Source organism: Typopeltis vanoorti, chromosome 8, assembly GCF_054136105.1.
Source record: "Typopeltis vanoorti isolate ZY-2024b chromosome 8, IOZ_Tvanoo_1.0, whole genome shotgun sequence".
Taxonomy (NCBI): domain Eukaryota; kingdom Metazoa; phylum Arthropoda; class Arachnida; order Uropygi; family Thelyphonidae; genus Typopeltis; species Typopeltis vanoorti.
In genome coordinates this window covers 17,801,456-17,829,106 of record NC_143556.1, presented here as the reverse complement: position 1 = coordinate 17,829,106, position 27,651 = coordinate 17,801,456, and the positions used below count along the sequence as shown (strand labels likewise).

Below are 27,651 nucleotides of genomic sequence, written 5' to 3'. Positions count from 1 at the left end.
GCTGGTATAGTATGTGGTTAGACTATTTAAGGCAAGTGATAGAGTAGTTTCAATGGACTTGAAATTTTTTGACTGAGTAGCTATGGCAAGGTCATCAGCATAGATAAAATTTCTAGTTCCTGAAAAGATGGGGAGATCATTGACGTAGATGTTGAAAAGTAATGGTGATAACACATTTCCCTGGGGGAGGCCATTTTTTTGGTGCCAGCGGCCCTTCCTACCCCAAGGTCCACGTAAAAGTGTCTGTTTTCCAAGAGTGATTGGATCAGCAGGACAAGGCGATAGTCTCTAGTTATTCTGTATATTTTATTTCTGAGTGTGACATGGTTTACGATATCATATGCTGCAGTTAGGTCTACAAAGACTACTCCTGTGGCTAGTTTTTGTTTATAACCATTTTCTATATATTGAGTGAGGTTGAGAATTTGTGATGTGCAGGATTTACCTGGTCTAAAGCCAGCCTGCTCAGTAATAAGATGGGGTTCGATTAGGGGTTGTATCCTATTCAAAATTAATCGTTCATAGAGTTTAAAGAGGTTGCTGAGTAGTGATATAGGTCTGTAATTTTTTGCTTCGGTTGGGGGTTTTGCTGGTTTCAGAAAGGCCACCACTTTGGCATGCCTCCAGATAGTTGGTATCCTTAGGGTTCTGAGGCAAGTGTTGTATAGGTTTAATAACCACTCTTTAGTCCTGGTTCCAAAATGTTTAATCTGTTCATTACAGACATCATCAAGGCCGGCAGATTTTCTAGGTTTTAATAGGTTTATGGCAGCATTGAGTTCAGTGATGGTGAAACCTGAGTTAATCGTATTTTGTTCCTCACTTGGGGTTCTCAGTATCTTATTTTTTGTGTGGTTTTTAGTGAATTTTCCATTCAGCAGCAGCAGGTGAGCAATTTGATTAGCTGTTACCTGCGGATGTTCATATAGCTTAGTGAAATCCTTCCTAATTCTGTTGATAAAGTTCCATGCCTTTTTGCTACTATGGGTCATATCAAGGGCTTCTATTTCTTTTTTCCATGAGGAATGCCTTTCCTCTGCCATCTTGGAGCATAATTCTTCTCTTGCTTGGATAGTCTCTTCTGAGAAGGGGTTGGTATTGTAAAGTTGTAAGTAATCAGCATGCTGGGCTTGTATGTCACTGGAAAGGCCTGGAATGTAGTTTGTGCGGCATCCTTGGGGGATGTGTTTGGTGGAGATTTTCCTCAGTATTTTTTTGAATTCTGGATACTCCTGAGGGTTTGGAGGGACTTCTTCTATGGAGCGGTCCAGATCTTCGATGAAACTCTTCCAATTAGCTTTTTGGAAATTAAATCGTCGTCTGTAAGGGACGATGTTAGGCATAATTGCTGGGTTGAATTGAAGCATTATAGGTCTATGTTGAGTATGTGGAATTGGATTTAAAATCTTTTTAACATTGATGTTGGATATTTTTGAGCTAACAAATATGAGGGCAGGGTTATAGCCTCACTTCCATCTACCACTGTTGAAAGATGCAGGGAGTTTTGGATTATGTATCAGGTTTAGAGAAAGGTTTTCAGCCCATTTTTCAACAAGTTCTCCATCTTCGTTGGACATTGTGTAACCCCAGTTAACACTATGGCTGTTAAAGTCACCTAATACAACATTAGTCATGTATGCATTATTATTGAGGAGGATGTCAGGGAAGGAGAAAGCTTCTTCTGGTGGTTTATAGACTGAGGTTATTGAGATATTTTTAAATGTGATCGTAATAATCTCAATGTTTCTGTTGTTTGTTGAGTCAATGGACGATGGGATCAAGTTCTCTTTCTTAAATATTGCACTGCCATATTTATCGTGGGGTATTTCTTTGATGAGTTCCATGTCATGGTTGTAAGATCTTGCAGCACCTTGCCCTCTGTGAGTTTCTTGCAGGTGGAGCACATCACAGTCATTATCTCTGCAAATATTTGCATGAGATCTTGCTTGACACCGGAGAATCCTACAATATTAAATGATATTATTTTTAGGCTTGGCCCAGGTAGGATCCTTTAGGGCAGAAATTTGGGAGCATTTTAGTTCGATCACTTGCGTTTGGTTGATAGCAGCTTTAGCTTCCCCTAATGGTTACTAACAGGGTGCAGGAACAAGAACCTAGCTGCTGCGCAGCTAGGTTCTTGTTCCTGTACATTACATATTCGTCGTTACATACAGTAAGCTAGAGAAACAATGAATTGATCACAAGTTATTCTACTGTCATGACCTCTAGTGAAAAAAAAAAAAATTATTTATAAACTTCATCAAGCTAAATTCTATTTATGATAACATGAATAAACATTCTTTCTTACAGATAGTTTTCTTTCAGTAACAGTGATGTCTTATTTTTAGCATTACAGTTGTTATTTTTGATTTAGGATCCTGGATTTTCTACAGTCCTGCTTATAGTTGCACTTAGAGAGGAAAGTTTCGTGAATCGAATATATGCCTTCCATATGTTTGGATTTTTAGACCATCATTATTGTTCAGATTGGGGTGGTTGGTAATAATCACACAGGCTTCCTTAAATCGTTCATACCACGTTTTGGTGTGATGTAGATAACTAATGCTTTTCCAGTCAGTTCTATGTAAGGTGTTCAGGGCATTATGAGAAAGGCCGGCTTCACCATAATTATTATATTTAATGTGTCGTTTATGTTCTTTTTGTCTGATAGGAATTGTGCATCCTGTTTCTCCTATATATGGTATGTTACAGGTGCAATAAATATAGTATACTCTAGGGTGGGTCTTTGGATGAGTTGAGTAAGCTTTTTAATTTTGCAGGAGGTTTAAAGGTGGCTTTGAGGTTGTTTTGTAGTATTCTGTTTATTTTATCTGATGTCCCTTTAATGTAAGGAATGGTTATAGTTTTATTGTAGTCTGGTTTGTCTTTGTTTTTTATTGAGGTCTTGTAGAGAATTTTGTGAATAGTTTTTGGCTGTACCCATTTTTTTGAAAAATATTGCTGATGACCTTAAATTCGTCTTTCAGTGCCTGTTCACTGGAGCAGATCTTCAGAGCTCTGTGTTTTAGAGTATTAATGACACCTAGTTTTTGTGTTGGGTGGTGGTAGGAGTTTGTGTATATATATTGGCCAGTATGTGTCAGTTTCTGGTAAACAGTGAAGGAGAGATTGCCAGACGGAAGACATGTGACAAGTGTATCTAGAAATGGAAGTGTGTTCTGTTTTTCAATATCAGTTGTGAACTGTACGTGTTTGTGTTGTTTGTTTAGGTAGCTAAGGAATGTGTCTAGTGTCTGGCAGCCATGGGACCAGATCACAAAAACATCGTCAACGTATCTAAGCCAGACTTTGGGTTTTTAAAGGAGAGGAACCTAAAGCAAGTTGCTCAAAATGTTCCATATAAAAGTTAGCAATGGGGGGGGGGATAATGGCAAGCCCATGGCTGCGCCTTCTTTTTGTAGGTAGAAAGTGTTTTGCCATACAAAATAGCCAGAACGCAATACATGTGCAAAGAGCACTGTGATATCTGGAGGGAATTTGTTTGGTAAAGGAAGGATTGTGTCATTGATTGGGCATTCGTAAAGAGGGCAGAGACGTTAAAACTGACTAATAAATCATCTTTTTCTAATGTGATGTCTTTGATGATGTTTATGAAGTGTTGTGTGTTTTTGATTTTATGAAGTGTTGTGTGTTTCTGGGCTAAACGAAAGGTTTCTGTGCTGTATTCATTCCATTAAACATAAGCATGAATATTTAAGAAATACTTTTGCTCAGGTCCAGTGCTGGCCCTCCTGGCAATTTTACATTGAGCACCCTTACTTTTTTTTTAATGTACTTAAAATTTAAAGGTTATAAAATCAAAACACATTTATTTATGAAAAGGGTGTACTTTGAAAAATATATATATTAACCTCCTAACTGGCCAGGATGTCTATATATATACGTCCCCACAAAATCTGGATATGATACGATGCGTGCTCTGTTGAAAGAACGTGGATGAGAAGTGCAATTTGGCCATCATGTCCAGTTGAATGTGCGATATTCCTTCATGCTGAAGAGAACACTTAACCAGATTATCCCACAATTATAGCTACAATTCAGTTGTCTATAACAAGAAATGCAGTTCCTTTGGGGAACTGGACTGTTAGTTATATTGGATAGAATAAAGATATAGAAATTTTTTTTTTTCTCCTTTTATTGAACAAGTTTTAATGCTAGGACAAAATAAGAGATCCTTGCATACTTTATTCCCTTGAATATTGCATTACTTTGGAAAACCCATGTCATTTTTAATTTGTTGTGCTAATTTTGTCTAGTAGACAATACATTTTATTTGTTCTCGAAGAATGTAATTGAAGATAATTATTTAATTAAAAGAAAATAAAACAGGCCATCGACGTTCCAGATTGTTATTTTTATTTTTGTTCAAAATCAAATTTTCTAGAATACTTCACAGATTGCCTGAAGGTTGTGCTTTGACGACTTTGCTTTATAGATGATAATATGAAAATCTTTAATCATTTCAAATGTGTGGTGTACATACTGTGAAAAGTATGAAATACGAAATAAAAGAAAGTAGATGTTTATAATTCAGTTACTATGAGCAGTCGTGGGAGGGGGAGGTTTAGAATACCTCAAAACAAAAAAACATTTAACCAATTCTGTATAGAACATGTCTCAGATAATTTCTTCATATACATATTTATTATTTATGTTGCTTCCACTCATGAAAGGTTATTTTACAATGGTAAAGAAACAGCATTATTATTATTATTGAAATAAACACTCTAAAGATAATAATAATAACAATTTGTTTCGATTTTCGACTATGAGCTCATTTGAAATACTACTGAATATAATTTTGCAATATTTTAAAATTAGCCTTGAAATAAGAATGTAATGCAATTTAACATGTCTTTTGCATAAAAGCAGAAAGAGTTGTTCTCAAACAGCAGCAGTGTATCTAAATCTGTAAGCATAACAATGACGTGCATATTTTCATACAGCATAGTAGTGCACAGTAAAATAAAAAGTAATGTTCAAAACTATTTATTGCAATAAATTTTGCTTGATGGCATTTTTTATTTTTATTTTTAGAATATTTTAAAACAATAGTTTAACACAAGCGTGGAAATTAGCACGAAATTAGCATTTCCAAACTTGTTACACAATATTTTCTGTAATAACACGGCTTCCAAAGTATATCTTGGAAATAACCAAAATGTTGTATGGAATTTCTTTTTTTGACCTCGGAATTTCCTTCATTAGGAAATTCCAGGTAACACGGTTTCACTCTTCTAAGTCAGGAGGTTATAAACGTTACAAATCACTATAGTTAGTCGTTCTCATTATTTCAGGTGTTCAATTGACAAAAATAGCAAGAAAATAATCAAATGCACTTTCTTTTCGAAAACACATAAAGTGTATTATAAATCACACTTCATTCTGAAATCTCCACTCAATGAAAAAGAAAATACTACAAATTTTCTTATTATTTTTATTATCATCATTATTCTGGCATTTTCTTTTAGTACAAAGAAGAAATCACCATATTTGGGAAAAGACATTTACTGCTAGGTGGCAAAATAGCTATAATTTTACTGCAGTTTACATTAAAATGTATGAGTATGTTCCCAAAGTGATTTACGTTTGTAACAATTGTCTTGTGAATGATTTTGAAAATAAATTATTTCAAACATCAGCAGGATGAATAGGTGGAACCCCCCCCCGCACAAAAAGCTGAATGCCTATGCAACACGTTTATGCCTTATGCACGTTTTTTTAAATTCAAATATTTCTTTCTTTCTTAAATAACTGCATCCGATAATTTGTTTTTGATAATAAAAGTGAAATTGTGATTATTATAAATTAAGAAATTATTTTGGCATAAATATTGGTATTTCTATTTAGGATATAATTGAAAACAAAATAAGACATTGTGGATGTATTATGCACTACTGCTTGAGGCTCTTTAGTGTGATTTCTGAAGAAGTGCTCTTTCTTCCTCAGTAGTATTGAGAATAATCTAAGCTTTTAGCCTTTACCTCCAGCTGAGAAGATTATTGTCTAGTATTTCTAAGACAAAAGTTATTTCCAGCAGCAGTAAAAGTCCTCATATTTGGAATGTTTTAATGGGGCAAAAAAATCTAACACTGCTGAACTTTCTTTTTTGTTGCATATGTGTAAATGGTTTTTATATGGTGAAAATATACAATAGAATTTCTAAAACTTAGAATAATGTCAACAGACAGTTGAACAAATGATTGTAGATTCAAAAGAAATAGTCTTGAATTAGAAGTATCTGCTTCAGTGGATACAACAGTGTTATTGGCTTACTTCTTTTATCAAATGGTAAGATGAAGTAATAGATATTGAATACTGTCTGTGAAAATCTTCAAACCAGTAGAAAATTTAGATAGATTAGTTATTTATAATTCAGTTCCAGGAGTTCCATTCTGAAATAAAAAATCTATTGAACAAAAAATTTGGTAAGACATAGAAAAAAAAATGTAAATAAAAAATAAAAATAAATGCTTAAAGATTTTTCTTTGATTTATAAAGGTTAAATTTTGAATCTACTTACCTCAGTGTGAATTAACTACACATTCACTGACTGTATGTTTAGCAATCAAAGATTTATAATGCCTAAATGTCACTTCATAATAGAGGTTAAGACTGGTACACGTGCGTGCCTCATGTCCTAACTGGCAAATGCGCGCTGCATGTTAAAAAAAGAAAGTCCGTAGTGTAAGTGCGCCCCCTAAAACGCGATGCCCAGGACGAGCACCTGGCTCGTCTAGTGCTTCCGCCAGATCTATACTATGCATAGCAAAAAACAACTTGCAGTTTTTGCTGAATGTTATTAAAAGTCACAGTATTTATTACAATATATTTAGTGCATATCCACATTTAATAAATGCTAATATTAAAATGTGTTTTTATTTTATTTTTTCTACTCACTTCGGTGCCCCTTGAAGAATGTGCCCCAATGCAACGCATCGTCTGCTTACCGTGTTGAGCCGACCCTGCTCAGGTCTGAGCATCCCAATGGAAATGGCATTTACATCCATAGTGCTAGGCTGTCTGAAGAAAGATCATTCTATGTTTGATTCTATTTACTAAGTCTTTCTTCAGCTGGTTCCCAAATAAATCTCTGGCATGGGCAAGCAGGTTTTTTTCTCCCAGAAACATCGGTTTTTCATTATGTAAATTCAAAAAAATTGACTGCAGGACTCGCTGTATTTCATTCAGACAATAATGCATAGTGTTAGAGATGCTGAGATGGCATCAGCATCTCTAACATATCTGTCATACCCTCCTCTCTGCAGAATGCCTTGTTCTGATCCCCAAATTTGAAACAGTTGTTGATGAGCTAGCCTTTCCTGCCTGCTCCAGTTAATTATCCAATTAATAAAAGCACCTTTGAAGAATGTTTCTAGATCATTATTTTACTGGTAAGCATATAGAAACACTCCTAACTGATGTGTTCATTATTTATAGCAGTAGATTACTGTATAGAGTAATCTTAAGTTATAATTTACACATTTTAGCATTCTGGCATGTTAATTGTTAACATATCCTTATGGTTCATATAGTGATTTCCAGCTTACAACCTTTTTTTTTATATTCGATGAGATCATAGAAACTGAACCTCATTGTAAGTTCAAGGATTGGCTCTAGTCTCGCTGAATCTGAGAATAGAATGGCAAAGTTTTTGGAACCACAAAGAGAGAGAGAGAGAGAGAGAGAGAGTGTGTGTGTGTGTGCATGCGTGGGCGTGTATTTGTTTGTTGGTTTTGGATTTTCAGCCAAAGCAACTCGGGCCATTAGGTATGTCTATTAATTTTGTGTGCTTTTATGGCCATTTTGTCTGTTTCATTGGATGAAACCCTATATCTCCTTATGAGACTAGTTAACCCACTTTCAGGAAAAGCCCTTAAAAAGTGCATGTTTCTTTCTATATGCATTTCAAATGGTTAATAACTACAAGCTAAAGTTCACCTTCCTTTAAGCATCATGTCAACTAACTTGGTTTTTTATAAAACTAACTTCTTATAAAAAAAACTAAATTACTTTTGGTAATGTTAGGCTTATAATAACTAATTCTAATTGTTCATGTTGGAGGTTTAATAGAATATTATCAGCACTGAGAAAGGATTAAAACTAATTTTAATACTTCCAATATTTCGTCTCCATCACAGAGACATCTTCAGAGATTACAAAAAAAATGTGTGTGTGTTTGTAACAACACACACACACACACAAATACAATAGTGAGTGAAACTAACATCCTATCTAGGTGGTGTGCCCTCTATGGGCATTTGTAGGTGGCCTAGGATGTAAAGAAGGATCCCTGATAATTAATGTTTCCCAAATTTTGGGAAGTTTAATGCAACTGTATTTGTTTAAATTAGGTTTATTTTTATTCCTGAGTGCAGATGCAGATTCAAAGAACAGTCTTTCTTTTTTTTTTTTTTTTGACTATTATGGTGGCGCATGGTTTGTTTTTTCCAGGAGATCCTGTGGGTTGTATCCAAAACATAGTCAGCAAGGCCAGATTGACCATAATCGTGATTGCAGATGTATGACTTGTGTTCTTCTAACCGGATGGTTGCTGATCTGCCTGTCTGTCCTAAGTAGGCCAGTTTACAGTACAAGGTACTCTATATACTCCAGGCACTGAGAGAGGAGGGAGCTGATCTTTAGTGGAATGGATAAGGATAGCAAGTTTATGGTGGGGCTTAAAAGCTGTATGGAGATTGTACTTTTTTAATGATCTGACTATTTTTTCTGTTGTATCACGAATGTAAGGTATGGTAATGGCATTTCTGAAGTCCTTCTGAAGAGATGGTTAGGGAATGGGGAAGGACTTGATTATGTTTTTAATTCTGTAGTCACTAGCCATTGGAAAGGAAGGTGCCGTGTATGTGTTTGAGTTCAGTTGAAAGGGCAGTTTCACTGGAACAAAGATTGTTGGCTCTATTGGTTAGAGTTTTAATAATGCCATATTGCTGAGGGGGGGGGGGGGAGTTTGTGAATGTATCTACCTGTATAAGTAGGTTTTCTATATACAGAGAAAGAAAGGTTACCATTAGGAAGGTGTCCGGGAAGGGTAAACTATTGTTATTTTCCTTTTCCATCGTAAACTGGATTCTTGGATGTAGACTATTGAGGTGACTGAGGAAGAAATCTAATGTGTCTGGGCCATGAGTCCAAATAGAGAACACATCATCTACATATCTTACCCAGATAGAAGGTTTTAGAGGGGAAGAGTCTATGGCTCATTTTTCAAAATTTTCCATGTAAAAATTGGCAAGATGGGGGGGGGGGAGGAACCATGGCAGTTCCCTCTATCTGTTTGTAGATTTTGTTCTTACAGGTATTATTTTTCTGGTTTTTGTAAGTTTTAGTTCTTACAGGTATTATAACCAGAAAAATAATACCTGTAAGAACAAAATCTACAAACAGATAGAGGGAACTGCCATGGTTCCTCCCCCCCCCCCCCATCTTGCCAATTTTTACATGGAAAATTTTGAAAAATGAGCCATAGACTCTTCCCCTCTAAAACCTTCTATCTGGGTAAGATATGTAGATGATGTGTTCTCTATTTTTCTGGTTATTTTTCTTGGAAGAAAAATAACCAGAGTTGATGGCAAAGGAAAAGAGTTCTAAGATATTAGAATGATATCGTTTAATAATATCGTTGAATAATAACGTTTTTTAAGAGTTAAGATGTCAATTAGGGGAATATTGGTAAACAGTGAGATGATGTCAAAGCTGACCAACATGTCTGTACTATTTAAAGTAAGATTTTCAATTAAGTTTTTAAAGTGGGTAGAGTTTTTTACATAAAATATGGCAAGACCAGTGAGGGAGGGGGGGGTCAAAGAATTAGCTAGTTGCTTTGATAATTTGTAACAAGGTGCATTGGTGGCATGTAGGTCTTAGGGGAGAATTAGGTTTGTGCAATTTAGGTAAACCGTATATACCGGTGGGGGGGGGGATGAGAACCGAATGGTTTGAGTTTTTTTGTAATGTCAGGAGGACATTTTTTAAGTAGGTTTTTTAATTTTTTAACTTGAGTTTTTGTGGGATCGTGTTCAAGTGGTATGTAGGTAGTGCGATCATGGAGAATAATATCCATTTTCTGATTATATTCTGAGGCTTAAAGAACGACTGTGGCATTACCCTTATCAGCTCTGGCAATACTTTTTCTTTCCGTAATTTTTGAAGGACAGAGAGTTGTCTGGAAGATAAGTTAATTTTTGGAGGTGACAACTGGGAGAGGATGTTAGCTACGTCAAGTCTGATGTTATTGACTGTTTCTGGAGCTAAGTGACGGATTCTGCTTTCAATGTTGTACATAATACAAGTTTTTTGTAATCCCTGAAGATGTCTCTGTGATGGAGATGAAATATTAAAATTAGTTTTAATTCTTTCTCAATGCTGATAATATTCCATTAAATCTCCAACATGAATTCTTTTTTTTTTCTTGTTGGTAGCATGCTCCACCTTTGCAAGGAGTTGCCCGGTGTTGTACCACTTTACCCAAGTCCTGAAGATACTTTCAGGCGCAAACTTTGTTTGCACACACTTGGATAAAGGATTAAATTAAATTTATTATAGTCTGACCAAGTGAAAAATAAACTTTCAACATCTTTCTCTAAATCCAGAGTAATTTAATAAAAAGGTGGCACACCGTTTGGCAGCTCCTATAGGAGGAAATGACCTTGCTAATACTTCTGCCTTGGTATCTCCACTTGGGCCTGGCTCTCACTGAAGAGACCTCAATAAAGGTCGAAACTAGTCTGGGTAGTGGCCCTTCCCTTAATGCATAACATTATACATATCCACAAGATGTGTTTTGCATTATGGGAGATACTGAGATATCAGTGTTGGTAGCTTGCTTCACCTTTGCAAGGAGTTGCCCGGTGTTGTACCACTTTACCCCAGTCCTGAAGATACTTTCAGGCACAAACTTTGTTTGCACACACTTGGATAAAGGATTAAACTAAATTTATTATAACATGAATTCTTCACTGCACTTAAGCCTCAACACACTAATCCTAAATGTCTCCCGGTCATTCTCAGCCTTGCTTCCTGTGACACTACAGTGGTGCTAATTGGGATGACCTTTCTTATTTCTATGCCTCATTTCTATGGTCTGATCACTGCTTCTGCTCTTAATTGCACCTACTCTGATCTAATCAGAAATTATTCTACCTGGGTTGAATACTTTTATCCACTACTCCATTCGAAACCCCTGACCCTTATAGAAATTGTAGTTCTCCAACAATTGTGTAAAAGCAGTTCAAGCCAAAAATTTAGCATATGGCCAGTGATGCTCAAGTCAATCACCAAATCTAAAGCTGACTTTGTAAGAGCCAAATGCAGAAAGCTTGTTTCCTGTTCAAATTGCTTTTGAGCCATATGGTCCCTAAGGCTTGAGATGCATTTTCCCCTCTCTCACCTCCTGATGGTACAATGGTGACATCACCTAAAGATAAGCCAGATCTCTTGACATTAGTTTTTTCCCCCTCCAAATCTTGTGTAGATTACTAGGATGAATCATCATCAATTTCCTTATATGTACCCCTAAGGGGTGTTCATGTTACAAGGACAGCATTATGTGATTAAGTTTACATTATTATCAGTCTCCTATCGACAATTTTACTCCAAATCAATATATTACTTGTGAGCACTCCAATATTGTTATAATTAACGTTTTGTGCTTCTAACGCACTTCAGACCGGGGTCTTCCTCTGGGTCTCTTTCCTGCTATTTTGGCATCAAATACCTGTTTTGCTAACCCTCCTTTACCCATTCTATTTAAGTGGCCATACCACATTAGATTAGCTGTGCTTACATATACTTGAATGCTAATAATGTCAAGTTCCTTTCTAATATCTTCATTTTTAATATGATTCTGCCATTGATGCCATCAGTTCACTCTCTTAATTTTACTTAGAATCCTCATATCTATGGTCTCTAGTCTTTGATCAAGTGCTTTATTTCTAACCCAACTCTCAGATCCATAGTTTAAAACTGGTTTGAACACTGTCTTGTATGTTGCTAGTTTGGTGTTTTGGCTAATTTCTCTCTTATTCCATATAAATTTATTCAGCTGGCTACCTACCATACCAGCTTTGCTTATTTTGTTGTCTGTTTCCAGATTTAACTTTCCATCTTCACTAAAAACTGTGCCTAAATAGCTGAAATATTTTACTTGTTCTATAGGCACTCCATTCAGAAAGCAGTTGATGTGTTTAAATCTTTCTGCCTGATTTTTTAATGATACTTGTGACATAATGATTAGAAATATATACACGTTAGTACAAGAATAATGTTTAATTTGCCAAATATTTCGGTCTGAATATTACAGACCATCTTCAGTGGCTACATAGAATAGTTTCAAAAAACAAAGTGGAATACGAACAATTGATCATTCATACATAGAATGTGCCGCATGATGTCATATCGCTAAGTATTAGAAGAGTAAACATTTTGTATAAAACATAATTAAAGATATTAATTCAGAAATCTTTCTGCCTATTTTTGTAGTTTTGGTCTTTCTATTGCTGATTTTCATGCCAAATTTGTTACAGCTATTATTCACTTTAGTTAGACAATCCTGGAGACTTGTACTAGATATGTTTAGGAGTACATCTCCATAAAGCAGAGAGCTAAGTTTGATATCTCCATTTCTAATATCATGCCTAATGCCACTTTCTGTCATAATGTGATCCATATCAATGATGAATAAGAGTGAAGATAAATGGGCATCCTTGTCTTACCCCTGATTTTACATCAAACCATTTTCCCGTATTTCCTTCAATTCTAATTGCTTGACTGACAACTTAAATATAGACTATGTATTGCTCTCTATAATGTTCCATTTACCTCATATAATTGTAGGAATTATTGTTGGAAAAAGTGTTTTGAAAAGCTTTTCTCTGGGTACCTTGTTATATGCCTTTTTCGATCTACAAAACTTAAGTAGAGATCCTTGTCATATTCTCATGATTTCTCAACTTTTGTCTTAAAGTGAAAATCTAAGATGAATCTCTCTCCACTATTCCATGAACTGGCCATAATATGTTTTCTCTGAAATTTTACTAAAAGGACAGAAAAAATACTTAGTAGCCTTGATACGAACAATGAGTCTCCTTGCCCTGGTGTATTAAAGGGTTGGGCTCCAGAACTTGCATTAGTCTGGTACCATCTCTATAAGCTGGCATACTGATCTAGCATCTGTCCTACAGCTTGGAAGCAAGCTTTTATCCACTCTGTCCCCAAAAAAGTCAACCATCAAACTATTGTCCTATTATTCTGACCTTAGCACGCTCAAAAATCATGGAAAAGATCATCAGTAATGAACTGCTTCACTACTTGGAGACTCATTAATTACTTAGTGATCATTAATATGGATTCTGCCATTCATTCCACAGCAGATCTCCTAACCAGCTTTACCCACCTCTGGACACAGGCCATAGAAAAGTTCAGAGAAACTCAAGTGGTTGTTTGTAATAATTCCAAGTCATTTGATCAAGTCTGGCATCATTTCCTTCTTACTAAGCTATCATCTTGTGCTATTCCTTCTTTCCTTTGGGATTAGATTGCTAGAGCTTCCTCTTGTCATTCATTGATGGTCACTGTTGATTTTTTTTTTTTTCATCAGATTTCTCATTCAGTGCTGTTGTACTCCAGGGTTCTGTGCTTTTACCTGCACAGTTTTTCCTATACATCAGTAATCTCTCACTCCACTGATTGTTTTCATTTTCGAAATCTCAGATTATTTATTATTATAATCTGATTATATTATTATCATCTTGGTATTCTAATGCTTCAAAATCCTCCCGAACCAGTGCCAATAACACTTGATCTCCTCACCATTCTCAAATGAGGTTAACCTGATGAATTTTAATGCCATTGAAACACAATCCTATCTCAGAAGAAAGACCATGCTTTGCTCTCTCTCACTTTTGACAATATCCTACACACCAACTAGGATCAGTTTTTCTCTTCTTGGGTTAACTTTCAGATCTATCCTGTTCTGGTACAAAGACATTAGGTACATAGCTCTTTCAGACTCCAAAAAACTTGGTATTCTTTTTTGTTCTAAAAAAAAATGTGCTTCTCTCTTGCTCAACTCTTGATACTATAAAACTCAAAACCTTCTCCTTCATTCTCTACAACCTCTTTGGCACAATCTTCCTCATATTGTTTTTCCCAGTGATTACAACCCTCTGGTCTTCAAGAAACAAATCAGAAATTCTTTTCCTTTGATTATTTGTCCATGCAGGTCGATTGAAACCTCTTGTGTCTGGGCTGATTGATATATATGCATGAAAAAAAAAAAGTCTGGCTAAAAAGTACATTGCTTAATCCATTAACTTTATATCTGAAAGTTTAAGGAAACACCTGAATGAGGTTTTTGCTTGGCAGACTAATTATTTTAACTAAGAAAAATACAAAAAAAAAAAAAAGGTCAGCATTTAATGGCAAAGACAAACATATTTGTATAATTAACTTTCAAGCAGTCATTGTTTTGATAGGTAGTATCAATTTCACTTTCCAGTAAAACCTTTTGATACACCTTAATTAAAAGCAAAATACTATCCCAGCTAGTCAATTTAGTCTTTTATACATATACCACATGTCTAAAAGACAATTAACTTTGTATAATAACTATGTTTAACATCAAAATGTCAGTTGCATTTTACATGTTTACATCTACTTTGGGAAAGGGGAAAAAAATTATCCTTTTCAACTTTTTTTTTTTTTTTTTTTTGTTAAATTTCTCTATTGTAGAGAGAGAGAGATGTATTATTTGTCTGAGGAATAAGAAATTTAGTTATTTTCAGAAATAAGTGAATATCATGGCATATTTTATATGAAAGGAGATAATTCATATTCTTATCAATGTATATTACACTGTTAGTAATGGTTCAGTAATTTAAGGCTGTGTGGATTTCATGTATTTCTGTATTTGAAATAGTAACACTATACAAAACATAAAAGAGCAAACAAAGTTCTTCCCTTTTCCCTTTGAGTTAGGATACTTGGGAAGGGTAAATTGTGTGAAGCCTGTGAAATATTCTGATAAATGTTTGATAAAGCTAGAATATTTCTGGTGGCACAGTTATCATTCAGGATTTAAGATCCATGTATTTTGAAAATATGTGCTAATAAAGAAGCAAAGTTATTAGCTTCAAGCTAACTTCCAAAATGTTTGTCAGACTGTTTTTGCCTACAAGTGAATAAGTGAACCATGGCTATTTGAGCAAAACCTAATTTTATTTGAACTCCTTATGCAGGCTACACCAGTGCGTCCAGTAACTCAGCCTGCTGTGTATAACAGATATGATCAGGAGAGATTTCGAAGCAAGGAAGGTAATTATAACTATCCTCTGTCACTTTTAGATTAACTACAACCGTGCTAAAAATCTGTTAAACAGTGATTTATAAAGCACTTTTAAACATATAAATATTTAATCTTTACCTAAATAGTGTAACTGTGACTTGAAATAACTGAGGATCTTCAGTAGTCTAGCTTGCATGACAGTGGTTGTATAATTATACACTGATTTTTATTTTTCCAGTTTTCACAGCTCCTATATGTTATTGCTTTAAAGTTGTAAAAAAATTATGAAGTGATATTAAATAAAATTTCTTTTAATATTTTTGTTTTCAGAAAAATTTCAATTTACATGTATGAAGAACAACTTATTTAGAAAAAAAAAAATTCAATAAATTGCTATTGATGAAAAGGAAAGATAATAAATATCTATTACCTGCTTTATAGCTAAGTAGGCAGACAAGATTTTCCTTTTGAAACTTTAAAATTTTTGAAAGTGATTGAGAGCTTATGAGAAACCAGCCTTTGAAATGAGTTGCCTGTGAGTTACACCACTTAAAGGATGGAACAGAGATTCTGCTTTGAGCTTGTACACGTCTAAAGGTGGTACTTTTGAAATCTTTAAAGTTTGACACAAATATTATTTGCCTTGTTGTCTATAAAATGACAGTAGAATATTTATTATTCTTTCTTTTTTTCTTTTTTTTTTTTTTGTAATTTTCATTGGCAGGGTGAAACTTTTTTGGCCTTTTTCTTTATTGCTTAGAAATTGCTATTCTAATAGAATGTGTGTCTGCTGAATAATTAAATCTAAAATTTTCATTTTTCTTCAACAGTCTCGTGTAAAATGACTTTTGTTTATGAGTATGATGCCAACTGTTATATCATATACAGTTAGTTCTCACTGATAGTAAACACATCCTAATGATCACTCGGCTACTATAACAGTGTATCAAAATATTTTGACTGAATTGCCATAGGTATAATGCTGTTTTGAAGGAGAAGCTATGGAATGCTATCCATTATGTTGCAGAAAATTTCTCTTAATCTTGTGTGTGTGTGTGTGTGTGTGTGTGTGTGTGTGTGTGTGTGTGTGTGTGTGTGTGTGTGTGTGTGTGTGTGTGTGTGTGTGTTTGTTCAGTGGCCACTGCATTCACCAGAACTAAGTTCTGATGAATTCAGTGGCCATTTCATTGAACTTCATGTCCTGTGTAGGGAGGTGCTCCATCTTGCATCAACATTGTTGTGTTCAGGCACCCTGTTTGCTGCTGTTGTGGGATGATGAAACTGCTCAATCCCAATAACATGTAGCCGTATAGTTGCCATGATCTGCACAGCCACATGTGACTGTGCAGATCACAAGTAGGGTTCGATGGATTTCTTCAAAGAAAAATGGCCTGATAACAAACTTGACCATATATCCTACCCATGATGTGATTGACCATAAATCCTATCCATGCCGTGACCTTTAGTGAATGTAAGGGAACTTGTTGAAATGCACAGGGATTTTCTGGATAGGATTGCCCATTGGTGTTCCTTCAATCTGTTTGAATAATTTATTATGGTGTGTAAAATGTCTGAATTAATAGTGAATTTAAATAGGCTAACAATAAACATTGTTTACTGGGAAATCAGATTGCAGAAACTGTGGTGAATAGTAAGACTACATCAATCAAAACCATAATCTCGTTATTAGACAGACATAGATTTTTAATTTCTTTCTTGAACATGTCCAGGTCAGGGCAGTGGTAACTCACTCGCTACAAACCTAGCTATCTGGCGAAGCGAGCAAAATTACTGAAAATTTTATTCCTGCATGTCATCGAAAGCTCCACTTTTCGTAACAGTTTTTTCAATTGTAACTAATCCCACATTGAGGAGAGGAGGATGGGGGAAAAGGAATGTTCTTTTCAGAATATATTAAAAAACAATAATTAAAGAGAATGATATATTTGATTATTAGTTACTATACTTGATTTACTAAAATATGTAAAAAATAGCAAATATAAGGAAGAGAAAGAATAGGCATGAATAAAAATACTTTCAATACTGTAAAATGGAGTATGAATAATTTACATCTCTGATATTATATGTGCGCTTGTGTTATAAGTATCTGGGGGTGGGGTGAAGAATATGTGATCCTAGACTTTCATATTTGCATTTATGATGGGCATAATTAAAAAACAAAAACAAAAAAATTTATGAATAGATGGAAAGGGATTTGTTTGTGAACAGCTACTTTACTGTAGATCAGTGATTTTCAACCTATTTCATAACATGGCACACCTAGACTAATTATTAAAATTCTGCAGCACACTAAAAATATATTCTTTTAATTTTTTTGATGATCTGGCAAAAAAATAGGCATAATTTTGATTGATTTACACACACAAGAAGATGGAAGACCAGACACTAATAAATAAATGCACAAATTACAACATTATTTCTTTCAATTAATTTGTTTTCATAAATCTCGTGGCACACCGGTTGAAAATCGCTGCTGTAGATGCAAGAACAATTAGTGGTTTTATTGTATCACTAAATAAGGTACAGAGACATTTGCAGTCTGTGTAATATATTTGTCAACAAATAGTGCAATTAGAGACAACCGGATTAGGCACTACTTGATGAAACACATCCCCTGCCACAGAAACTATACCGCATAGACTTAAGCAAAACTGTTTGTTGTACCGCCAAGTACAGCATCTAACTGAAAACAATTGTCCTAACCTTTGTCCAAATTTTCAATTAAATGTTTGTTTGATTGCATTTGAAATTTTTGATGTCATTAAGACAGATCACAAATGCCAACTTCAAATAAAATTCTACTGAAAGAATTGCAACAAGCATCGCACATAAACTTTGTGTCAGTGAGGCAGCCCATAGCAGGAGTGGCACACAAGAAAGTGGCGATAAATTTCTACCAAAAGAGTTGAAACTAACACAGCGTGTAAACTTTGCATCAGATCAGCCTGCTCACGAGATGCGGAAACAGCTTATAAACAGTAATGAGAAGTCCCATAGATACGATAAATGCATGAAACACTTCCCGACGTGAACATGTTAAAGTCAAGGCAGTCTTTAATATAAGAGTTAGTGTGGCCAGTGAGGTTCTGATTCCATCATTGGAATCTCACTGTATATATATAAGTGGAATCAGAATCTCACTGGCTGCACTAGCTCTTATATTAAAAACAGCCTTAACTTGAAAGAAAAACTAAAGATTTGTCTGTCTAATAATGAGATTATGGTTTCATTTCATGTAGCCTCCCTATTCACCAACATACCACTACAAGAGACTCTTCAGTTTTTGCAATCTGATTTCCCAGTAGACATTGTTAGCCTATTTAAATTTACCATCAGTGGAGGCTGTTTTATATGTCATAATAAGATGTTCAAACATATCGAAGGAACAGCAACGGGCTGTCTTATCTCACCAGCTTCAGCTAACTTTTATGGAGCATCTAGAAAATCAATTCTTTGACACTATGTTTCCTATATGATTGGTTTGTTGATATATTTGCAGTTTGGTCTCACTCAAAGTCAGAATTACTTCACTTCTTGGAGAAAATAAACTCCTTGTACTCCCATATCAAGTTCACTATTGAATGAAAATCCAGTTACTACCTACTCTTTTTGGATACCTTAATAATTCGAAATCCTACAGGTCATGTTGAATTTTCAGTTTATTATAATGAATATTGTGCAATATTCATTAAGTGCTTGACAAATATGCTTGCCAGGGTGAGTAGAAGCAGACTGGACAAAATAGAATATTATTTTATTTAATAATAAAAAAAAAAAACTTTCTAAACAACATATTTTTAAGAAAACGCAGATACAGCACCATTAATCACTTGATGGAACTCTTACTGACTTTCTGGGACACATCATTAAAAAATTTCAGGGTCTTGAGCAAGTAAATTTTTCACTTGGCAAGTAGAGTTTTACATAATTTGTTGAGTCCTGTCTAATATACTTGTCTTTGAGTTCATTTGATTAACAACCCATTCCATTTACCACTCTCCAAGCAAAAAATATAGTATCTGTGCTCCTTCTAACTGGATACTTAATTTTAAGAGAGAACTCCCCCCCCCCCCCAATCCAGATACTGAAAAATTTCTTCTGCATCACATAAAGTATTTGTTCTATACTGTATAAGTTGTCTTCAAAGTATATATCATCACTCTGTTAAACAAAAGATTCTTTAATCTACACCAAATTAGAAATACTGAAGTGTTCATGCACCCAATATCCACGGATTAGCTTCTCTTATAGTGTGCAGCCAAATTAGTGAATTTTAAACACTTCTAATATGAAGAAATCAGTAGAGTGATTTAAGACGATGCAGCAGTGACACTCAAAATTTTAAATTTCTTACTTCTGTTGAAATTTGGACCAGATGAAAGGATACAGTTTCTGTGTGCTTATAGAAAGAAATAACTGGAAACATTTTTCTCATAGCGTAAATAGTTTACTTAAGCTGATATATTGATATATATATACAGAAAAACGTTTTTTTACCTTGGATGTATTATACATTAAAGATATCCAGAAATTTTATACTTGGTTTTAATCCTTTCCCCAAGCAAAACAAAGTTTTGCAAGTGAAATATGAGGGTGGTCTCAAAAGTTCTTGGCCTAGACCATAGATGGCAATGGTATCGGCAAGATTTTTTTTTCTTTCTAAAATTGGTACATCTGTCATAAGCATTCATGTAAAATTGCAAGTTATTCTATCAAGTAGTTTGTTTTATACAGCTGTCTGAAGCAAAAGTGTTCTCTGTATCCCTTGAAATAGATAAAATCAAGTATCGTGCAGTTATAAAATTCTTTGTAAAAGAAGGTTTAATGCCAAAAGAAATTCATTCAAAGTTCATAAAAGTTTATGGGCTTGTCCTTTGTTTTCGACAATTAAGAAATGGGCTGCCGAGTTTCAACGTGGCCATACCAGCCTTGAAGATGGTCCATGTGAAGGATGTCCAAAAAGTGTAACAACACCATAAATCATTGATCAAGTGCACGATATGGTATTGGATGACCAGCGAGTCAAAGTGCGTGAAATTGCTGAGACTATAAGCATTTTTCAAAAGAATGTGTAGGATATATTTTGCATGAAGAATTGCATATGAAAAGGTTTTGCACAAGATGGGTGCCGTGCTTGCTCACAGCAGATCAATAATGCAGTCACATGAAAATCTCTGAACAGTGCTTTGAGCATTTTAACAAGAATAAAACTGGTTTGTGCATCAATTTATTACTATGAATAAGATTCACCAAAGTCAGTTCCATCAGCAGGAAAGGTTATGACATCGGTGTTTTGGGATGCTGAAGGTATTTTGTTTATTAATTATCTTGAAAAGGGTAAAACAATAACCGGGGAATATTATTCCAATCTTTTAACCAGACTAGACTGAAGAAATTCGTGAGAAAAGACCCCATTTGCAGAAGAAAAAAATCATCTTTCATCATGACGATGCACTTGCCCACAAAAGTGTTTTGGCAATGGAAAAATTAAGGGATCTGCACTATGAATTGTTGGAACATCCACCCTATTCCCCAGATTTGGCTCCCTCTGACTTCTATCTCTTCCCCAGACTAAAACTCTTCCTCGCTGGTCAACGTTTTTCTTCGAATCAAGAGATGATTGCAGCTGTAGAGGGATATTTTGCAGATCCTACTGAGAACCACTTGTATATAGAGGCTAATGACTTGATATCACTTGCTGTAGTATGTATCCCATAATGCAAATTACGCCCCCTTTCGGGTGTATATAATATTGTTGTTGTTTTGTCCTTTGAAGAGTCTTTTTCCATGTGCTCCTTGTACTGCTTTGGCTATGTCAATGATTTTGTTTGTATAGAGTTGTTGTTCAGGATTAGGATCTATTTCTTGCAAGTCTGCTGTAATTGCTGGACAGGTAAAGATGTGAGTGGGTGTCAGTTCAGTATTGGGGCAGTTGTTGCAGTTTCTATATGTTCTCGTATCATCTGTATTGATCTTCAGGCATATATAATGCAATGCTTAATGGAAAGGGCCAATTGAGGTCTCATCAGTGGGAGCCAGAACAGGGAGAGATACCAAGGTTGAAGTAAAGAAGAAGTTATATATATCTGATATACAGGTAGACAAAAGGTGCTTCACCTTATTAATAAAAATTTCTGGATGAGAGAAAGGAGACTGAATGTGTAGAAAGTTTTTTACCTTGGGTGTTTAAAACCAGTCTGGGTAGTGGCCTTTCGAGGGGTGTGTGGGATACATACTAAGACAAGTGATATGAAGTCATTAGCCTCTATATACAAGTAATTCAGACATGAATACATATATTTCACTTGCAAAACTTCGTTCTGCTTACTTGGGAAAAGGAGTAACACCAAGTATAAGATTTCTTGGTATCTTTTTTATATATTTATATATTTATATATTAATTTTTTTGTCTGTTTTTATCATTTTTAGATATTTTTATTTATTTTTTTACATAATCTGGAAACCCAGCTCTAGAGACTGAATGTGGAATTTTTTCAATCTGCTTCAGGCTTCCAGTAAGTGGGACAATAGTCTCACCGAGTGATTACATAAATTTTCTACCTATAGACTATCACAAGCATCCATGCACATGGTGGAATTCAAACCCACAGTGTTGGTTGGCTGAGTGGTTATCCAATATGCTAACTATTTGGCCAGCCAGAATGACCTAATTCACACATCATAAGAAACTAATTTTTTATTTTTATCAGCAAATCTTCCAGTTTGCAAGATTACAGAATGTAGATGTGTCCAAATAACTACTATATATCCATATTATTTATTTGTCTTATATAAACCACTTTCTTTTATTTCTTTCCTAGAAATTGTTAAATTGTTAGTGATAAATTATAACACTACAAGCTTTTGGTAATCACTGCAGCATTTCTTCAGTTCATTTAACAGATGTAAAATCTATCAAATGAACTGTCAAAGTTCAAAATGATGATGTTAGGATAACAATAATTCCACTGACTCAGTAGTATATGGCAGATTGCTAAGTCTTGTTAGCTTTTCTACAAAAATTGGTGTGCACTTAATTCATTGTCGATAAATAAAAATGTACACCTTTATACATACATCCTCTTGCAAGTTTTTAATTTTCTGATTTGTTGTATTCTCTTTATCCTATTCATAACTTGGTTGTAGCTCTTTCTCAATAAACATTTTTAGTCATTCTATAGTCACATAATAGAAACTCTAAATGTGAGTAATGGCTGCTATCCAATGCAATTGAAATATACCATTATCATCAGTATTTCAGAAGTGTTTTCTTCAAACTGGAAGTCCTCAAAGTTAATGTTGTAGATTAAAAAGGTTACATGAAAATGGCTAGAAGAAAAAGCTAAAAATGCCAAGAAGCATACCAACAAAACAAACCTCAAAGTTTTTCATGACACTACAAGAGAAATTATAAAGCAATTCTCAGCAAGAGCAGTAACAATGATAAACAACAAGATGACCAAAACTGGAGATATTGAAGGGATAAGGAAAATCTGGTCGAATTATTTTAAGATTATCTTTCATCAAGAAAATATGTCCGCGCAGTTAGCCTAGTGGCTTTGCGCTTCGCAACCATATGCCCGAGGAAGGAGTGTCCTAGGTTCGATTCCCGTTGCTGACGTGAGGAGCTTAAGGATCTTCCTCAGCCATAGCCAAGTTAGCCGGTCTTGGGCGTGGACAGCAGAGTTCCCCCTCCCTCAGTTTATCTGGTTTTTCATCCCACAAGCAGGCAAACCGGCCCCGTGAACACACAGGGATCTACAACCATAAATAATCCCCGTGAGGGGGGTCAACTCGCCCCCTATAGGAACGGGGGAGAAAAGGGAGGAAACTCCATATGAATAAATATAAATCAAGGAAATAAAACTACAATGCCAACAACAGAAGAAAATAATGATCATCCAAAAATTTTAAAAGTAGTTACAATAGAACAAATGAAAAACAATAAAGCATCAGGTATTGATACTATCCCTACTGAACTGTGGTCATATGGAGACAGTACATCAATAAAATATTTAACAATCCTATTCAACAAAATACTAGAAACAGGAGAGATACCAAATGACTGGAGAACTGTAAAGATCATCCCAATATACAAGAAAGTAGACAAAAGAGATAGTAGAAATTACGGACCAATCAATTTACTCTCTCACACCTATAAAATATTCGTAAGAATTATACAGAATAGATTAAAAAGCACCTATGAAGAACTCACAGGCACAGAACAAGCTGGTTTCGAAGAAACTATTCAACAATAGATCAGATTTTCACATTGCACCAACTAGCAAAACTCAGCTGGGAAGACCATAAAAAACTATATTGTTGTTTTGTGGACTTTAAACAAGTTTTCGATAGCATCGATAGAGAAATTCTTAAAGTTCTACTAGAAAAAGCAATAGATAAATATATAATACAGTTTCTGATAAAATATTACTCTAAGACAAAGGCAACAGTAAAAAAAAAAAGGACACACAAACAGAATCCATAGAGATCCAAAAAGGAGTAATGCAAGGATGTCCACTATTCTCATGCTTATTCAACATATATTTAGAAGTTATAAAGAATGCAATAGATAATGAGCCCGGAATCAATATCAATGGTTTAAATATAAATAATATCAAGAGCTTGGCCATTCGGTAGTATTGAAGTGGGAGTTAATCCAGAAGGCAAAGCTGGCTGTCTTCAATACAGTCTATGGCCCCATCCTCACCTATGGTCATGAGAGTTGGGTAATGACTGAAAGAATGTGGACACGAATCCAAGTGGCTGAAATGAGGTTCCCTCGAGGGGTTGCGGGGCTGACGACTCACAGAGTCAGAAGCTCTGCAATTCGGGAAACCCTCAATACTCAGCCGCTGCTTCTCCATGTTGAGAGATCACAGTTATGTTGGTACGGACACCTGGTCAGAATGCCACAAGAGAGGCTCCCTCAGCAGGCCCTCTTTGCCAAGCCAGAGGGTGAGAGGCCACATGGAAGGCCATGGACTCACTGGATAGATTATATCCAAAACCTTGGGTGGACACGTTTTGGAATCCCACCAGAACACCTGAGCTTGGTTGCAGAGGATCATGACCATTGGAAGTTCCTCTTGCAGCTGTTGCCCACACAACCCAATTAGGAAAGGTGGGCCTTGAAGATGTATGTATGTATATCAAATATGCAGATGATCTTGTTCTTATTAAATAAGATCATCTGCAAGATTATTGTTCATTTGGGGTTCTTATCAAGAACCCCAAATGAACTACAAAGATTGATAAACAAGCTAAATGAAACCTGTAAAATATATGACTATTCAGTCACCCTAATGGAGAACATTAGGGTGCCTGAATAGTCATCCTAATGTTTGGGTGACTGAATAGTCATCCTAATGTTTGGGTGACTGAATAGGAGAACATTAGGGTGACTGAATGTAATTCATTCAGTCACCCTAAATGGAGAACAAATGGAACAAGTAGATTACTTCATATATCTTGGATCAAAACCTAACAGAAACAATAGATACACTCGAAACAATCAAACAGAGAATAGCGATAGGATGGACCACCATGGGAAAATTACAGAAAATCTGGATAACAAAAGATATCTAAATAAGCCGAAATCAAATTATATGAATCAATAATTATACCAACAGTTATCTGTGGAGCAGAAGTATGGACAATTAAGAAACGAGAGGAGAAAAAAACTGTTGGCATTTGAAATGAAATGCTTAAGAAAAATAAATAAAACAAGTTGGATAGAAAAGAAAACAAATAGCACAGTTGGACAAGAAATATGTATAAGAAGACAATATTAGAAAAAATTTATTAGAAGACAACAACTGAGAGGGTTTGGCCACGCTGCATGCATGGACGCAGACAGACAGACCACCTAACATTCTAATAGATATCCTTTCTTTTAGGCTTACACGGTGATCCGAATGCATTTTTGAAAATTATGGAGACAACTACCGTGTTTGAATAAAAACTTTAGTTTAATATAACTAAAATCTACATTTTACGTTTCGACCTTTATGTCAAGGTCATCTTCTGGAGCATACAACTATACACAGGAAACAAGCTATACTACAATCATACTGGTTTGTTAAAGACATTGACCAACCCCTACAACAATTGTTGGCCTGACCTCTGGTGAGAAAAAAATATATATATATAATTTAAAAAAATAAATAAATAAAAAATTATTATTATTATTATTATTGTTCCGGGAAACTCCAAGGAGTCGACAGACTCTTCGAGGGAGGCCCTAACATCATGTCAAGAACAACTATTCAACATTCACACAGTATCTATCATACCTTGCCTTGAACTCATTCACGGTCGTAGCACCCACAACAGACTCTGGAAGCTTATTCCATTCATTTACCACTCTCCAAGTAAAGAACCTAGCTCTAACACCCTTGTCAACCACGCTCTTGCCCAGCTTCCATGCATGGCCCCTAGTCCTCCCACCACCAGTCATATTTTCAAAAATATCTTCTGGATCAATCTTATAAAAACCCTTCAGTAATTTGAATGTCTCAATCATATCACCCCTCCTTCGCCTATCGTCCAATTTCTGCAACCCACAAATCCTCAACCTATTCTCATAAGGTTCATTCCACAGACCTGCTATCATCTTGGTCACTTGTCTCTGGACCCTCTCCACTTCCTCCCCATCACGAAGAAACCCTGGTGCCCATAACTGGGCACAGAAGTCCAGATGGGGTCTTATCAAGGCTCGATACAGAGGAACAACAACTTGTTCGTCTCTGCATGTTAAAGTATTTTTCAGCAGCCAAGTGATTTGGTGAGCTGTTTTAGTTACTTTTGCAATGTGCCCCCTAAACTTCAACTCCCTATCCACCAACACTCCCAAATCCCTGGCCTCATCAATCTCCTGGAGTATGGTTCCACCAATGCGATATACTGCTGCTATTCTTTTCACCCCAAAGTGCATAACCTTACACTTTGCCACATTAAATTGACATCCATTTTTCCTAGCCCAGTCCTCCAAACTATCCAAATCATCCTGTAAAATTTTGACATCCTGTGCACTCACAATTGCTCTACCCAACTTTGCATCATCAGCCAATTGGCATGGAATGGTTTCTAATACTAGCTAAGGATTGGCTAGAGTCCTGACTTATGCTGGATCTTTCATATTAGGTGGGCTGAATGTATGCCATCCAGATCCTTGAAATTTTCATGCCATCTTTGTTGTTAATATTTGGGTGGTTTATCAGGATTTCACAGGATTCCTTAAATTTCCTTTCGTACCAGGTTTTCGTGTGGTGTAAGGAGCAGGTGCTTTTCCAGTTGATTTGGTGTAAGGTGTTGAGTGCGTGGTCTGAGAGGCCTGCTTCACCATAATGGTTATATTTAATGTGTCTAATGTGTTCTTTCTTGCGTATAGGGATTGTCCGTCCTGTTTCACCAACGTACGGTAAGTTACAGGTGCAGCGGATGCAATAGACTCCAGAATGTGCTAATGGGAGGGGAGGATCCTTAGAGGAGTTGAATATGGTTTTAAGTTTAGTGGGTGGTTTAAAGGTGGCATTGAGGTTATAATGTTGTAGGATTCTGTTGATTTTTTCTGATAACCCTTCAATGTATGGGATGGCTATGGTTTTACTGTAATCTAGATTCGTTTTTGTTGCAGTTTTATAGAGTATTTTATTAACAGTATTTATTTTTGTTATAGCCATTATTTATGAATGTGTCACTAATGATTTTTTAGTTCTTGTTTCAGGGCTTGCTGGTTAGAGCAAATAGTTGTGGCTCTGTTTTTAAGGGTGTTAATGACTCCATATTTTTGTGATGGGTGGTGATATGAATTAGCATGTATGTATTGGCCAGTGTGTGTGGGTTTTTGGTAGACCGTGAAGGATAGACTGCCTGAAGGAAGACGTGTGACTAGTGTGTCTAGGAACGGGAGCGAATTTTGGTTTTCGATTTCGATGGTAAATTGTATGCGTTCGTGTTGTTTGTTCAGGTGGCTGAGGAATGTGTTTAGCGTTTGCCGCCTGTGCGGCCAGATCACAAACACGTCGTCAACGTAACTAAGCCAAACTGTCGGTCTTAGCATGGCAAAATCAAGAGCCCTTTGCTCAAAGGTTTCCATGTAGAAGTTAGCGATTGGGGGGATAGTGGTGAGCCCATGGCTGTACCTTCTTTTTGTAGGTAGAATTTGTTTTGCCACACGAAGTAACCGGACTTTAGTACGTGGGCAAAGAGGGCCGTAATGTCGGGCGGAAATTTGTTCTGTAGTAGGAGAATTGTGTCATTGATGGGGACATTAGTGAAAAGGGCAGAAACGTCGAAACTGA

General features: G+C 35.6%; 1 protein-coding gene across 1 annotated transcript in view; it reads left to right on the top strand.

Annotated features, from left to right (window-relative positions):
- Positions 1-27,651, top strand: part of hyx (cell division cycle 73 hyrax) — a 199,560-nt gene that overhangs the window by 130,892 nt on the left and 41,017 nt on the right. Inside the window, exon 9 of the mRNA XM_090396538.1 lies at positions 15,279-15,354. Within this exon, the coding sequence (XP_090252664.1) occupies positions 15,279-15,354 (76 nt within the window). The remainder of the gene's footprint in view (positions 1-15,278; positions 15,355-27,651) is intronic.